Below are 16,213 nucleotides of genomic sequence, written 5' to 3'. Positions count from 1 at the left end.
GCCTATTGAAAGGATTTTCACCTTATTTGAGCCACTGACCCTTGATTACTCTCAAACTAAGTAAATGATACTAGTCAATTTTTGAGTGTTGAGCTATACAGGATTTCTGCCTTGCTTGACATCAATGTATAATAATCAGATTGGTAAAAATGGATTACATTCTCATTAGTAACATGTAGTTCCAACATACATTTGCAATAAGGTTTGTGGTGTACCCACAGTCACAAGGATATAGTTTTTAGGAAGATGTGTTACTGTAGGATTTCTCTTTTCCCTTCTTTTGTTTACAATAATAGATATCTCAAGGGATTTTCATAGTAACGTAAAGATCCTCCACTTTTAGAGAGAGAAAACCCAAACAAAGTGGGGAAGAAAAACTTCACAGGATGAGATCTCCAGCAGAACCAGGCTCAGGGAAGGGCAGACATCTGCTTTGACTGTTTGTGTATGAGGTGAAATGGGGGGGGGAGATAGTGAGAGACCAAAGTCAAAAACAAGGACTAAACAAACTGAGAAAGTGGAGGTCCCCTTCTCATGATGGGAACTCTCCCATTAGTCTGAGGCTAAAACAGTATTACTAAGGGACAGTTCGGATCATTTGACCCAGTCCTCTACAAACGTTATCGAAAAGGGAAGTTTTAAGCCTCATCTTAAAAATACAGAGGGTGTCTCTACTCTCTGTCTCCTGAATCCAAACTGGGAGCTGGTTCCACAGGAGAGGAGCCTGAGAGTTGAACACTTGGCCTCCCATTCTAGTTTTAGAAACTCTACGAACCACAAGTATGCCTGCAGTCGAGCCTGCTCATTCCAGACTTTGTACCCAAGGATATGGATTAAAAAATCTTCAAGGATTTTAAACTCTTGATATCTTTCTTATATCACCCGTTCAGTGCCTGGGTTTTCCCAATTTATATGTGTAAAGAAGTAAGTCTAGAGACAAAGCTGGTGAGGGCCATCACTATGGCTAAGGTGACAAAGATACTAAAACAACTGCTAGATGACTGTGCCACTGGGTGGCTGGAATTCACCCTGACTTCCTCAAGGTTCATGATGTTTTGCGGCTTTGTTGGTTGAATCTCTTCTGCAAAGTTTTTATGTTAGTCTGGAGCAGTGACTCTGGATTAGCAGACTGGGGCGGTGATACAGAGATTCCTGTAACTATTCTTGTAACTGTGTGTGCTACAGTTACATGGGAATCACACTTTTCAGCTCACCTGGAAAGGTCTTGCCAGTGTACTGAGGCGGCGGGTCCCTCTGTTAGAGTGGACTTGGAGAGGGCATAAAACTGCGTCCTTTGGGGTGTCCGGGTGCTTAGGGAGAATGGTGCACCTGGCTCATTGTCATATTCAGTCCCTGTACAACCATCACAAAAGCATGGCTCATATTGCCAGTAGTAACACTCTTCCCAAGAGCGTCTGCACCTGGAGCTGTTGAAGGAATTGAATTATCTTGGCTCTTCTTCACGAGTGAGGAGTGGAGTGGAAGATAAATATGGTTTTGCGGTGTTGGTAGTCATGAGGGTCTTATACTGGAAAGTGAAGCTGTCAATTTACCAGTCTATCTATCTACAGCCATGAGCTCCTGCTAGTGACCAAAAGAATAAGATCACAGAAACAAGCAGTAGATGTGAGTTTCATCTGAAGTGTGTTTGGGCTCAGCCGTAGAGATCGAGTGAGGAGTCATTTGGAAGTAGAGCTGCTACTTTTCTTTATCAAAAACAGCTCACTGAGGTGATTCAGTGTTCTGACGAGGATGTCTCCAGGGCACCTTGTAGTGAGGTGTTTTTGTCATAGAACACCAGGAAGATACCTCGGGGAAGACCCAGGACACGCTGGAAAGACTACATGCCTCGGGTGAGTTGGGTGGTTTTGCCACTGAAGAGATCCAAGACGTGGCTGCAGAGGGGGGTTCTGGATTACTGTGCGAGATGATATTAGGAAACACCATAGCATAAAAAGAAGCTAAAACAGTAGCATACTTCACTGTTAATGTTTACTCGTGAGGGTAATTTCAAATCCATTAGTCGGCTTTTAATATTTGTTGGAAGAGCTTGTAATCTCTTGACAGACATAAAAAAATCATTACTGACCTACCTTTTTGTAAATATTATATTTTCTAGTATATTAAGGTAGATGTATCGGTGTTTCAGTGACCTCCACTTACATGATCACTGCCGTTGCCCGTTTGTGTCTTCAAAATGACAGATGACAGGTAATTAAAACCATAAGCGCTCCCATTCTGCTTCTTGAGTTGAAGGCACACATTTTTTTTCCTCAAAAACTCTCATTTTATCCTTTCAAGCAAAGGCATAATCCTCTATCGTGAAATCCAGAGCAGACTGTCTAACTGTACTTATATAAAAGAGCAGCAGTACCCAAGAAAAGGATGATGTTTATTCTCACCATTTGCTTCTGAGCAAATAAATGTATTTAGATCCAAAGATGTTGTTTTTTTTTTTTTACTGTTATATTTAATGTAGAACTTTTCCTCATGACAATGATGATGTTAGTTATCTGTTGCAGCTCTGCTATTTTATGCTTGTGATATCAAATGTGCAGCTTTAGGGAAAAAAACTGTTTGTCCCCACCATGTGGCAGCATCTGCTGTTTACAGTTTATTTTTATCATTAGTGTTTCACTTGACTGTTCTATTATTAGCCCAGTATCCCCTTGCATCTTTGTAATACATGTTTAAAAAAAAAAGAACAAACAAAGCAATCCATTCAGAAATGATGTAAAGCTGAGTAAGTATTAAAGGTGGGAGAAAACTTTCGTGTTGGTCTAAATTGAATTAAAACTGGAGACAGACCGAAAAAAATGACCAAAAAAACAGCTGTAATGCACAAACCTGCAATACAGCTTATTTACAATCAAAAACGCATCATTTATGCATTTAATCCTAGCGTTCAACTGTTGATTTTATTTTCTCTCTGATTTTTTGTGACTTAAGGGAGTCTTTCTCTTACATAAGGTTCTAGAAAGTATTTAAAGAAAGACAAGACAGGGAAAGTCAGACTCATTCAGTTAAAGGAATTAGGAGCAGTGCTTTCAAAACAGATGCTCTTCCAGAAAAAGGTACGATCCCACATACCAGCAGGCAGTTACTTCCCATTTATGATCTTCTCCTCTGTGACACATCATTGTTTGTCCTGACATGCCTCTAGGTGTCTGTGTGCTGCTCTCAGTGTGTCCTGCAGGTCTTTGTACCGGGCCAGAGTGCAGGCTTCCTCTAGCTGGGCCCAGCGGTAATCCTGGTGCTCATCAGACAAAGTCACAGCAGTCCCTGGGTCCTTCAGCTCAGCCAACCAGTACAGCACCTCTTTGGGTTTGCCACGCACCTCATAGTGCAACTCCTGAACAAAGCCTTTTATCACTTTCAGGTGCTCTGCCCCCAGCCCCGCCTCCTCCTTGGTCTCTCTCAGTGCTGTGGTGAGGTCATCCTCACCTGGGTCCACATGACCTTATGGTGAATTTATTAGGGGAAAAAAAGACTCATTAACGTGTAATTTTCTGTAATGAAGAAAAAAATCAATCTAGTGTTTCTTAAACACACCTTTTGGTGGCGTCCAGTGGTGTTCCCCATAAGATGTCTGCAGAAGGAGATACTCGATGTTGCCTGGAGGAGGGATGCGGCCGACTAGACGGCGAAATATGATAAAGCCACAAGCTCGGAGTACCATCTTCCTGTTAAAGCAACTTATACACAAACACAATTCCTCTGTTATTGTGTGTTCGCTTTCCAGAAAACTAAGGACTTTATTGGATGATGACAACATTTTATAACCGCAGATATAGAACAAATTTAAAGTGTCAAACCACAAACTCATGCATCCTGCACTCAACTAAAATATAACATTTCTTTCAACAGCACCTTAGAAAAAGTCCAGTGCTAGTCATTTTTTGTTGTTTATGCATCATGTTTTGCATTTGTTACATAAATGTGTATTTTACAGATATGGTGCACATGCCCACAAATATTAACATAGACAAATGTACATATACTCACAAGCCACTTTGTTAAGTATACTTGCTCAACTGTATTAATCCAAATATTTAATCAGCCAATCACGTGGCCACAACTTGGTTACGTTCAAAGTGCGTGTCAGAATAGGTGATTTAAGTGGCTTTTCATGGCTGTTGGTTCCAGTTGGGATGGTTTAAGTATTTCAGAAACTGCTGATCTACTGAGATTTTGCCACAAGGCCATCTCTACGGTTCACAGAGAATGGTCTGAAACACAGAAAATACGCTGTGAGTGGCAGTTCACTGCCTGACTATACTATGCTGATGCCAGAGTTCACAGGAATGGCCAGACTGCTTTGAGCTGACAGGAGGGACTCAAATAACTGTTCATTACAACCAACGTATGCAGAGGAGCATTTCTTAATCCACAGCATGTCAAACCTTGAAGCAGGAATAAGAAACTGAAACAACAATTTACACGGTCTCACCAAACTTGAACAATAGAAGATGGTCGTAAAAATGTTGCCAGGTCTGATGAGTCTCAATTTCTACTGCAACATTTGAATGGTAGGGTCACAATTTTATGTAAATAAGATGAAAGCATGGATCCAACCATACATCAGGCTGGTGGTGATGGTGTACTGGTGTGGGAATTATTATCTTGCCACACTTTGGCCTCTTGGTACCAATTTTAACTTCACAGCTTGCATTTCATTCCTTTTAAGACCACTGTGTACTCATCTCTTGATGGTTGCTTCCAGGAGGATATTGTGCCATATCACAAACTTCAAATGATCTCAAACTGGTTTCTTGAGCACGACAAGTTTTAAGCCAGGCTATTCACTGTATTTGAATGGCCAAAAAAAGCTCCTTTGGGATATGCTGGAACAGGAGATTAACATTATATTGACATGCTGTCTTGTCAATATGGACCATAACCCATAGAAGAATTAAGGCAGTCCTGAAAACCAAAGGGGGTTCAATCCAGTACTAGCAAATTGTGCATATCGCTTTTTGTTAGTTAGTTACTGCAAAGAGGAATGATGGGTAGATTTATTATTGTACATGTGGTACTAAGTCCTGTGAAAATAGTTATAAACACTCTAAACCAGCTCAGTGCAGGTTTTGAAATGTAGCTTTGCGGGAAGACTAATTCTTTTATATATTTATTTTAAAATCAAGCGACAGTTAAAGACTAATTCTATACCAGATTCTATGGATTCATTTTGTAAAACACAGTCGCGACGGTTAAATATTTACTGACGGAAAGAAATGTGTTAGTATTTACAGCACACGGTTAGCTAGCTTTCAAATCGGATGTGAAGCCTAATATGAGCTTCAACCGCCGCTTTTATGGTCTCTCTTATCACTGTGGATGTTTCTGCTCCACCGGACGCACTGCTGATCTTCACCTCATGCTCACACACGGCACGAGGCCATTATAAGTCAATTATTTTCAAGAAATCAGCGCAAACTACTTACAGTGAATGATTTGACAAGGAAGAGAGAGCGGAGCGCCGAGAAAATACTCCGGGCACTCTGCAAAGAATGACACAGATAGTTCCGGTTTGTAGAACACCAAAAATTATCAAATCAAGTCTAAACCAATCAATAAATATAAAAAGTATTCTAATATTGGCTTATATAACGTATGTTAATATAGCATTACATCACTAAATTATTCCTGTTAGCATATATTCTGTTGTCTCTATAATATAATGTCACTATGCAAACCGGTTATTAAGTCTATAATAATGTATTGTGCATAATGCATATATGTAAAATATATCATTATATGTTTCTTTCACATGAAAAAAAAAAATCTCTGACCAATAACGTCAGCTGTAGAATCAAAACACTAGTATAAAAGCCAGTTTTGATAAAAAAAAATTATCTCCTAATTTTATAAAGCTACTTTCCACCACCATTACTGCTCGTTTTACTTATGATAATTCAGCTTGAATTATGTTAATTTTGGGGTGAATCCCAAAGCAATTAAATGCATTGGACTAAAATAAAAAAATTAAATGTACTTATATGTGATTTAAATAACTAGTTGTTTTTTTAAAAAAAGAAAATGATAGAAATCTCTCCCAGTGAAGGCTTAAACCAACACGTACGCATTTCTTTACAATCTTTGTAGCTGATGTGCCTGAGAGAAACTGATAAGAAATGTATCCAGTGTAGGACCAACCAACAGACAGCTTGTGTCTGAAGATAAAAGACATGAGCCCCCATTTTTCCCACACAACCCTGGGCTGTCAGCAGTACACTTGTTCAGCTTGACAGAGGCGATACAGCGGCTGACTTTCAAGGTAAGGTGATGCAAAAGTAAAATGAGTTATTTTTGAAGCAAAACCACCATATGAGGAGAGAGAGGGGCGCAGAGGTACTGAAAGTCCTTAAAGGACCACTTGAAGACTTTTCTTCTTCCTGATATTTCATTATATTTCCTGCTTGCTCATTTCAGCTGGCTGTGCTTTGGCCACAGTCTTCAGGGCATGTGACTTTCGCTGCTACTACTACTGTGCTTACTCATCCTGTGTGTAGGGCTCATTATTCCACTCCACTATACATGAACATGAATCATCCTCACATTCAGATATTTTTGGTATATACTGCCTACAAGGAGATCAGACGTGGAGATGATGTAGCACTCTGATCTTTGGATAACCCATTCTTGTGTTGAATGATGACAGCTGAATCTCTGTCAGTTTTGTTTTTGTATTTCCCATACAGTTTGTGCCAATTCATGTCGGTCATTTAGCGAAATCACTGTTCTCTTGTGTTTAGCACAGCAGCTTTATTTTCTATACTACGATGGATACCAAATAATCATGAGACAGATAATAGGTCTTAAAGCTCAGGGCCTTGGTGTGTTTGGAGCAGAGCTGATCAGTGCCAAGAAATGTTCTTACATGAGTGTTCTTGAGTTGTTCTGGACTTAATTTAAGCTGACAACTGTGAGGTGAGGTGCCAACACAATAATCCCAGTGACGAATCCAAAGCCCACACTTTTTTTACGTGTGTGGATTCAGTTAAGTTTTTACCCTAAAATACACCATAGTCACTTTGGGCCACATATGAGAATGATGGAGGGACAAATACACACAACCTTGAGAACTGATGATATGACCTTCTTGACCTCAAAACAGCATTTGGCAGACACATGGAGGAGAACGAGCAGTCAGCAAGAGGCCTCCATTTCGTGGGCAAGAAGGATGAACTTATTGAAGCAAAGCGGTCTTTCAGATCAATAGAAGATCGGGATATACTGATTATCTACCACCAGGGAGTCTTCTATGCTATGGATTCTTACTGTTACCGTAAGTGCAATTCTTCTAGTGAAAAACTCATAGTGGTCACTGCAGAGAGAGGAAATACACTGGGACCTTTAACACTGGGCTTCATTATTTAATAAATTATTGAACATTTTAGCACATGTCATCTGGAAAGTGTTTCCTTTTTAGCAAACTGTTAGTGTGTTTGTTTATTTTGTGATACACTGATACCCCGTCATTTCGGCAGATGCTGGAGGAATGCTGAACAACGGCGACATTGAGGTGAGTTTCAGGTTTAAATTACGAGGGTTAGATCAAGACAACATTCCAAAATATCAGAGCAAATATCTTCTACAATCACTCAAGCAGTAATTTAACTAAACACATGAATACTTAACACAGTTTTCATGTCTGAATTTACTGCCATTCACTACAAAAGCCTTGAACAAATAGTGCCTCATCTAAACCATCTCAACTGATCTTCTCTAACCGTGGCTGTTTTTAAGAAATGTTATTAATCACTACTGCTTTTAAGTAATCTGGTATCTGTATTATTATAGTTATTATTTCTTTTTTCTCTCCCCCCCCCCCCTTTAAACCACCTTGAATGACTATAGCATTTAAGGGTGATATATAAATAAACTTTCTTTGCCTTGGCTTAAGTTATTATCTCATTCCTGATTTAACATATTCTTGTATCTGCACCAAAATGACTAAAGGCAAATGCTGGGCTAAGGCTGTGAGGATATTGTATTATTATGTTATAGTGCAAAGAAACCTAAAATGACATACACACAAGGTCATTTACCTGCCTTTTGTCCACATGCAGGAAATTAACGGCAAGCTGTGCATAATTTGTCCGAAGCATAAGTACAAGCTCACTCTAGCCAAAGGGGAGTGCTTATACAAAGGCACCAACCCCAAGGAAAAGCCACCTGTGCCCAGATGGTACTCCAAGGGTGTGAAGCAGAGAACGCACACAGTCACAGAGAACAACGGGGAGATCTACGTCAAGCTCTCCGATAACCCAAATTGGATCGAATCAGATTACTACCAAGGAGAAAAAGGCAAGATAGAAAGAGCCAAAGCTGAGGCGTCTGAGAAGAAAACATCTTGACAGTAATGGATGAAAATTGCACCCAAGTGTTTTCTTTTTGTCTGCTTTGATCTCCTCTAAATAATTGCATGATGACTGTATGGCAAGGTTGTTAGTGATGACATGCACTCTGTGGTCAATTTATAAGCACTCAGTTGGATAGATAGCTCTAAAGTGGCTCTTGTTTTTGGTCATTTTTGACTGTATTTACACGTTTGTATGGGTGATGGTTTATTTCAAACACTGGTAAAGCATTGCCATTTAACATTGATGTCTGTTTGTCAATAGCATCATCTCCATCTCTAAATAAACATTTCTAAGGATGAATTTTGATTTCTGTGTCATCCATCTCATATAGGACAGTGACATCCAATACTCTTTGTGTAGTATGCATACAGGGAAGGAATCAGTAGCACTGATGAGATCCTAGAGTGGAGTGGTTTTGCAGTATCCAAGTCTCTGTATTGCTTCAAATGACTTTAGAACGCAAGTATATGATCTCAGAGGCTGCATAGATTTACGTATTTGGGATTATTGTCACTTTTTTTTTTTCTCCAGTAACTGCAAGAAACAAAAACCTGTTTGCTGAGAAATTAGATAATCCAAGAAGTCTTGGAGAGTTGCAGATACAGCAGGCATTTGTCTGGCTCTGCGGCCTCTGAGGGGGCCCTGCATATTTTGTATAAAATGTATGGTTTTTGTTGGGGATACTTTTATTTGTATCCAGTATTGTATCCAACTAGATTTGGTGACCTGTCCAGGATACACTCCACCTCTCCCCTATGACAGCTATGGTAGGCTGTAGCTCAACTGCAGGCATTAGCTGGATAAGCAAAAGAAGATGGATGGACGGATGGATTAACAATTTCACAAAGCAGGGAAAATACATACAGTTAGTGTTATTATTATCTATTTCATCACATGTCAGTAGAATTAATGTGACTTAATGCATGGCTTTCCTATACTTCACATGCAGTGCAAAAGAATGAGGCTGTAGCATTTCTTAACCATTTGATATGAAGGGTCAAGGCAGCCTGTCACATTCAGATTATTTCTCTGTTTCTGTACCAGAATTGTACAATAGTGACATTGGTTGAGAGCACAAATGCTGTGGGGTATAGAGCCCCTCTGTGCATGAATGATGCTGTTCTCTAGCTGGCTTATAGCAAACTCAGGACTGTGTGACTCTTCAGATACAGTCAAGAAACACCCATGGGTTACATGGAATAAGGGGGCAGTTTAATTACATAATCAAGTTGGGAGTCTTGACAGAAGGCAGTGGCCATTGTCTGCAGGTGGTCATTTGCAATAGGTCAAGCGGTGGGCTGTTCGTCAAGATAAAGAGCAGACTGTGGGGAAAGTGCTTAGCAGGGCCAGTGCATCTGCCAGAAGGAGAGCATGTAAGCAACACAGATTTTCAGTGTAGAAGGGCATTCAAACTCAAGCCCTGGTTTTATGTTATGCATTATTCATAATGGCTGCGAATGACCCATGAGGCTCTGATTAAGCCTTTAAGGGTCAGGCTATTCTTCCCCTCAATTCTCAGTGGATGCCCTGGAGCTTTTCCAAGAGGGCCAGCCAGATTTTATTATTACCTTTTACCTACCTCTCCCACAACAACAAAACACCTCCCAAAAAAAAGCTGGTTTAAGCATTTTAAATGTCGTCGCAGTGTCAGCAAATAGCCGGTCACGTGCTCACTTTGGTGGTCATTATTGTTATCCCTGTCATTAACACTGAGCCCCGTGCTTCCAGCTCGAGGCAATTAACTTTTGTGTGAACGCCTGTGGAGGAGTGCGGTGACAGTGTGGGGCAGCGGAATGGTGGCAGGCGCACACACGAGCCGTGCAGAGGGGCAAAGCTGCGGTGAGGCAACAAGGTGTAAGTCCGAGTAAACAAAAACGGGTGAGGGTGTTCGTTTGTGCGCGTGTGTTGGCGCGTGTATGTCCGCGCGTGCGTGCTGCTGAGTCAGACGCGGCCGCTCACGGTTCAGTCAACCCTCCTCCCTCTCTCTCTCTCTCTCTTTCTTCCTTCCCAGTTGTTATTTTGCTAGCGACACTTTGTTTCATCCACCGACGTCATCCATACAGTCTGGACACCGAGGCGCGAAGCTACCCTCCCTCTCCGTAGTTAATTGTTTCCTACCGACTGGCAACTTGTTCGCCTGTTAGCGCACTGGCTGTCTGTCCATGGGCGCTGCTGTTTACACACTCTGCTGCTCCTCCTCCGCCGGCTGGGCTGTCCGGTGCGCCTCTGCGGTCGGTTCGGGACGGTGTCGAACTCCGCTTTTATGAATGAATAACGAGACGGGGAAATGCCCGTGACTGCGAAACTCCCCGTACAGCCGGGCTCCCGGGGGGCCAGCCACCGATGAGAGGGATTAACGACGGAGCCGAGCCGCGGCTCATTGCGGAAAAAGCGAGCCTTGACTGCAGACTGGCGTGGAAAGGCACCGTGAGAGGGAAACGGGCTCCATAGCATAAAGCAGCGGAACGAAACCGCGGTGACCACAATGTAAGTTCCTCTGGAGCTGCAACTCATTAAGGCTTATGAAGAGATGGGGCTCCTGGTTGCATGCCTTATTGATTTTTTTTCAGTATATCACTGCTTGGAAAACACAAAGATAGCGGGAATAATTTGTCCGTCTGAATTATTCTAACATAATACCCACTCAGGTGTGATAATGAAGGCCTGGGCGAGCTTCTCTTCAGTGATTTTCAGTGACATAGCCGTGATGCACTGTCTCCGTGAGAGACATGAATAATAAGGTCCAGTGCAAAGAGAGGAGCCTCCGCTCCCTCGGTGCTCTTTGATCATCACCATCATCTACCTGTGTGATGCCTTCAGTTCACTTTCAACCACGAGTTGTCTGGCTTGCAGGTCCATCCACATCGTGGCGCTGGGCAGCGAGTGCCCCGGAGGAGTCGGTCCAGGAGATGAGATGTTGGGGCAGGGGCAGCTGCAGGGGGGGTTGCTGTGGAGCTACCTGGGTCAGGGAGCCATGGTGGGACCGTGCGACCTAGAGAGCAGTATGCACAACCCGGCTTTCATGGAGTACACCTCACGTGTCTTTGGAGATGTCACTGTAGTGGTTCGGGATTGTCCCAGCTGGGTAAGAGACAGGTGGTGTGTTTGAGTGAGCAGACTGAGAGAAGCAGAGACACCTGCATGAGTCAGCTGTTACATTATGACTTTGGCTTGTGCATGTATTTGTGCACTGTAAGTCTGATCTTAAAGTGCTATTATGGCTCTTTTCCTCTACATTTACATCCTCTTGATAGTCTGTGCTGGTTTTATGCCAAATCAAAGGCATTTCCAGAGTACTGTGAGAAAATGTGAGTTACTTAATGTATATGCTGTTTACTTTTCAGTCTGCTTCTGTTTCTCAGAAGATACAACCTTCTACAACATTTCAACTTCCAGCAGCCCTTGCCTTGCAGCGCTGATTGCAGGCTTTATAAAAACGTCTCTATTCTTAGGACGCTATTTTAACATGCATTGCAGAAAAAACCTGATGAAAGAACTTTTGTTCTTAATAGCATATGCACTGTTAGGGTTTTGTATGCATCCTATTATAGGCCTGTCTAACCCCGTCAGGGGTGTTGCTGGTGGAAGTCTGTTTGTCTAATTCTCCGTCTCTGCCTTTTATTTTTAATTCAAAATGCTCAAAGCTTTCTGAAGTGTTTTTCCTTCCTAATGGGTTGAATTAAGTTGGTTTAGAGTAGCTAGCCTCAAAGATCTCTAGGGGGTAAAGTTAAAAAACCCAGTTACACTGAGGAATTTGTACTTATATGAGAGGAAGCGTTAGGTTTATATGAGGTGTGGTGAAGACAGGGGTGTAGATACATCTCTGTGCATGTCTTTGCTTGGGTCTCAGCCCTCCAACTATTTACAAATGTCATCCTTTCCTTGCCTTTCTAGGACTTGCTGGACAGCGACTGGGCCAGTGTTCGGAAAGTTCTTGAGCAGGCGGACATTTTAGTTATTAAATATTCAGTCACTGACAAGCTGGCCTTCCAGCAGGTCAGGAATGGCTATGCTCCGAGACTCCGCCCACTCCTGAGGCACTGGGGCGTGCCCGTCATCCTCGTTGCTGTGGGAGCGCGGCTGAATGGTGAGGATGCCTTTTGTTCTGTGTTTTTGTTGGAGCAGGACCTAGTTTAGTTTAGCCAACATGGCTTGCCAACCCTCCAACTGTTTATCTTTGCTGCATATGAGCTGTCACTGTACTGGATATCCTGGCAATTTCAGGTCAGCTTACTGTTGCCTTAGCTGTTGGTTTTGGTTTCGGGACAGCGTTATGCTCTTCTTCCTGAGATCACTCAGTGAGTCTTTTATCCTCTAGCATGTCCACACAGCAATGAGGAGTATGCTCATGATTAAATCTCCTCTTGACTGCCTTCAGGCTGTCAGCTCACATGCTTCCCCACAGGAAACACTCCAAAGAAGTACAGTGTACAGTACAACTTTGGGGCTTTTGTGTTCCAAAAAAAAGAAGCCTTGCTTGTAGACAAGAGTTCATTGTCGTGGTGCAAAAAAAAAAAAAGTGCACCAGAACAGAAGTATGTGCCTTCAGCAGGATAGAGCACACATTTACAGCCTTACTGGAGGCTGCTTAACAAAATAAGCATTAACATAACACACATGTGTTGGCATCTCAGTGAGTGACCCCTGTTAAAATTAAATCCTGTAAACAAGCCCATCAAATGTACCAGGTTATATTTTTAGCACGTGTGCTCAACATACTTTGAAATCCTGTCAGAGCACTGCAGCAGCGTGATCACAGTGAAAGTCAAGTCTGAAGAGAGAGAAAAACGAGAGGGGAGTGGATCACTGTAGACCAGAGCTTTTGTTTGTGTTTGTGTTTTTTTTCTTTTTCTTTTCTTTTTAGCAGCTGCTGTGAGTAGTTTCATGCAAGCCCCCACCCCCTGCCATTGTGACTGCGTCTGAGCGCTTCCTGTCTTTAGACCACCTAAGGCACATCTGTGGCAGGGGGAGCGCTGCCGCACGTGCATTAATGCAGCCATTAAACCAGCGAAGAACGGAGGAGCGCAGACAGATTTATCCAAGGGCACGCACGCACACCATTGCTCGCACAAACATACCACTGATATGCCAAGTCACAGCCGTTCCGATGCTCACGCGCGCACTTACACACACTCCTTTTCCTGCTGCCACCCTTGCACTCACTCACACGCTCTCAGCTTGCCATCGTCTCTGTGTCACGCCTGTGGGTTATTAGCAATATGATTTATCCAGTGCCTCGGGACTTGGCTGTATGTCCTGCAGATTCTGCCTTTCTCTCTCCTCCTTTGTGCAGCCCTTGCTCTAGTCTTTTTTTTTTCTCCTTCAAGATAATCCCTCTAATTTTCTGTCTGATTCTGTCTCTGTGGTCTCCCTGTGCACACATGCCACAGTACAGCCAGTCCTAGTCCACGTGCCACTGCAGATTTTACACATCTATATGATCTTGCTGTACAATTACTGCCCCCACCCCATTAACTTGCTGAAGAAATTGCAGCTTGGGGTGTGCAGCAGAAATATTTTTAAAATCCAAACGTACGCATGCATGCTTTTCCTTTTAAAAACCCTCGCTAGCTCTCTACATAGTCACCCAGAGAAAGAATTGAGGAATCGGGAAAAAGGGCGAGGCCACACCATAAAAGCCACATGTGGTTGTAGCATCTGGTTCATATGTTCTGATTTGTGAAACATGCTTTCCATTCTAGTTCAGTTTGCAAAATGTATTTTTTGCTCCAGCAGCACTGACTAACAACACAACACTTTTGCATTTTGTAAGACGGAAGTAAGGGCATTGTTTTTTGTTTATTATTGTTTATTTTTCTACAACTTTTTATTGTAGTTATTGAGGAACATTGCTCATCTGAACAGGCTAAGTGTTTGCCATGGAAATTTCAGTCACCTGAGGGGAGGGTGTGTTTGTGACTATTTTAAATCAAATTATTTCTTAGAATCTGTTAAATTTTGCTGAGTGCCCTTCAGTGCGCTGCTACTCCTTTGTCAAAGGCATGTTATTCTTTTCCACTTCCTCTGTGCTTGAGTGGTTCAGTAGAACTCACTGAGTCACACATGGATCTAGTACTGCCTTAGTAGGTTCATGCTTCTCAAAAAGGATAATGTAACATCAATAGCACATGTATTCCTTCACATATACACACATAAACTAGTTATTAGTAAAGTATGCATTACCTCATCCTTCACTTGAATCCTTCTGTTTTCAGATGAAGGCCCCCCCTGTACGTGTCCACTGTGTGCCTCTGACTGGAGCAGCTGCGTACCTCACAGTGAAGGTTTGCAGTTGTCCCGGGACTTGGGGGCCACCTATCTGGAGTTGCCCTCCCTCAACCATGTCTTCGTGGGTCGCTACTTTGGCAGCGTGGTAAGTGATGATGCAACACTGGAGTCAGAGTTGATGCTGTGGTGTGTTTTTGACTCAGCGTCCCCAAAGAAGAGAAAGAGAAAAACACATCTCACGATGTTCTTTTCCTTCAAAGTAGAGTAACTCTGCATTTCCAGATTGTAGATGCAGTGTTTAGCAGGGGAGACAGTGACAGGTTGGACGTCCCGGGAAGTTATTTCTAAAGCAACAAGATGATGATGTAACTTCACTATCTTTGTACAGATTTTGAAATAACATGTATGTTGTTTGTGTTGTTTAGCTGGAGTACTTCATGATTCAGTGTCTGAAACACAAAGCCAAAGAGAGGCCAGAGAAGAGGCGAGGAAATAAAGTGAATGAACTTCGCCCCCCTCACTTAGAACAGCCAGGTCAGAGGAATACTATGCCAAGCAACGAGTGAGCCTGGCTTTGTTTCAAGTGTCATGCATGCCTGCCATTTTTAATTCATTTAAGCAGATTTGTAGCCTGTGTGTGTTTTTTAAAAATATATTTCTTAATTATATATATTTTTGTCAATTGCCGTGTTTATGGTGTTTAGAAACATTCAGTGAACTGGATGGATTGTTACCTCTTGAGCTTATATAGCCATAAAAAGAGCTGAGCACAAAGGTTTTATCTGGATCAATACGCTCTGTTCCAAACTGGAAAGACAAAGAGCTAGGTAGACTACTTTTATTCACTGACATTTGAATCAATTTTAGCCTGAGCAAACAGAAGCAGTAACAGCTGAGTTCCCTGCGTTTGGTGGAGGCAGCTCAATGATTGTTCTTATGAGACTGTGGGATTACTCCTTAACCTCATCTTTTAGTGAAGCCCTCTCATGTTGTCAGTTCAGCGCTTGGTCCTGTATGTTATGTGTTTTTAATTTTTCATGCCTATTATTGGAGTTAATTATTCACAATATGTTTCCCCCAACAACAAAAAATTATCTTTATAACCAAATAAATGTGTTGATTATAATGATTTTTGTCAAGGCAATGGTGATGAGCTTCTAAAATCTAGAGCAGCGGTCCTCAACCTTTTTTGCGCCACGGACCGGTTTATGCCCGACATTATTTTCACAGACCGGCCTTTAAGGTGTCGCGGATAAATACAACAAAATAAAACTAGTACCGGTACCGAAAAAAAGAAGATTTATTCATAACACACGTGAAAAGACCCAGGAAAACCGAGTTAACGATAAAAACGATAACAAAATAACGCTGAAAACCGATAAAACCCCTGAAAACCATACATTTCACACCTGAGCCTCAACTCTCGCGGCCTGGTACCAAACGACTCACGGACCGGTACCGGTCCGAGGCCCAGGGGTTGGGGACCACTGATCTAGAGAAGAGCGATCATGGATGTTTAAAAAAAAAAAACAAAGAAAGACCAGACAGTTTCTCCCAGTTCTCTCTTTAAGTCGCTCACACTACAAAATGACTCAAATGGTCCATTATAAATCAAAAAG

The 16,213-nt window shown here is 42.2% G+C and overlaps 3 protein-coding genes across 3 annotated transcripts in view; 2 read left to right on the top strand and 1 right to left on the bottom strand.

Annotated features, from left to right (window-relative positions):
- Positions 1-2,601: 2,601 nt before the first annotated feature.
- On the bottom strand, positions 2,602-5,522 carry nudt2 (nudix (nucleoside diphosphate linked moiety X)-type motif 2). Its single transcript, XM_084927857.1, has 3 exons — positions 5,445-5,522; positions 3,553-3,695; positions 2,602-3,459 (listed from the first exon to the last, which is right to left on the bottom strand). Exons 2-3 carry the CDS (start codon positions 3,677-3,679, stop codon positions 3,137-3,139), a joined length of 450 nt encoding a protein of 149 aa, XP_084783983.1. The 5' UTR covers positions 3,680-3,695; positions 5,445-5,522; the 3' UTR covers positions 2,602-3,136.
- A 665-nt stretch (positions 5,523-6,187) lies between these two features.
- rfesd (Rieske (Fe-S) domain containing) lies at positions 6,188-8,666 on the top strand. The gene is made up of 4 exons (XM_084927856.1): positions 6,188-6,277; positions 7,118-7,288; positions 7,491-7,525; positions 8,073-8,666. Exons 2-4 carry the CDS (start codon positions 7,132-7,134, stop codon positions 8,358-8,360), a joined length of 480 nt encoding a protein of 159 aa, XP_084783982.1. The 5' UTR covers positions 6,188-6,277; positions 7,118-7,131; the 3' UTR covers positions 8,361-8,666.
- Positions 8,667-10,125: 1,459 nt separating this feature from the next.
- Positions 10,126-16,213, top strand: part of rhobtb3 (Rho related BTB domain containing 3) — a 31,077-nt gene continuing 24,989 nt past the window's right edge. The window contains exons 1-5 of the mRNA XM_084927853.1: positions 10,126-10,853; positions 11,220-11,451; positions 12,261-12,453; positions 14,582-14,739; positions 15,020-15,128. Coding sequence (XP_084783979.1) covers positions 10,852-10,853; positions 11,220-11,451; positions 12,261-12,453; positions 14,582-14,739; positions 15,020-15,128 — 694 coding nt within the window. The 5' untranslated portion in view covers positions 10,126-10,851. The remainder of the gene's footprint in view (positions 10,854-11,219; positions 11,452-12,260; positions 12,454-14,581; positions 14,740-15,019; positions 15,129-16,213) is intronic.

The sequence above is a fragment of the Perissodus microlepis genome, chromosome 5 (genome assembly GCF_051167445.1).
Source record: "Perissodus microlepis isolate ML-2025 ecotype Zambia chromosome 5, ASM5116744v1, whole genome shotgun sequence".
Lineage (NCBI taxonomy): Eukaryota > Metazoa > Chordata > Actinopteri > Cichliformes > Cichlidae > Perissodus > Perissodus microlepis.
Note: the sequence above shows the minus strand (reverse complement) of the source record. Positions and strands in the feature narration are given on the sequence as shown.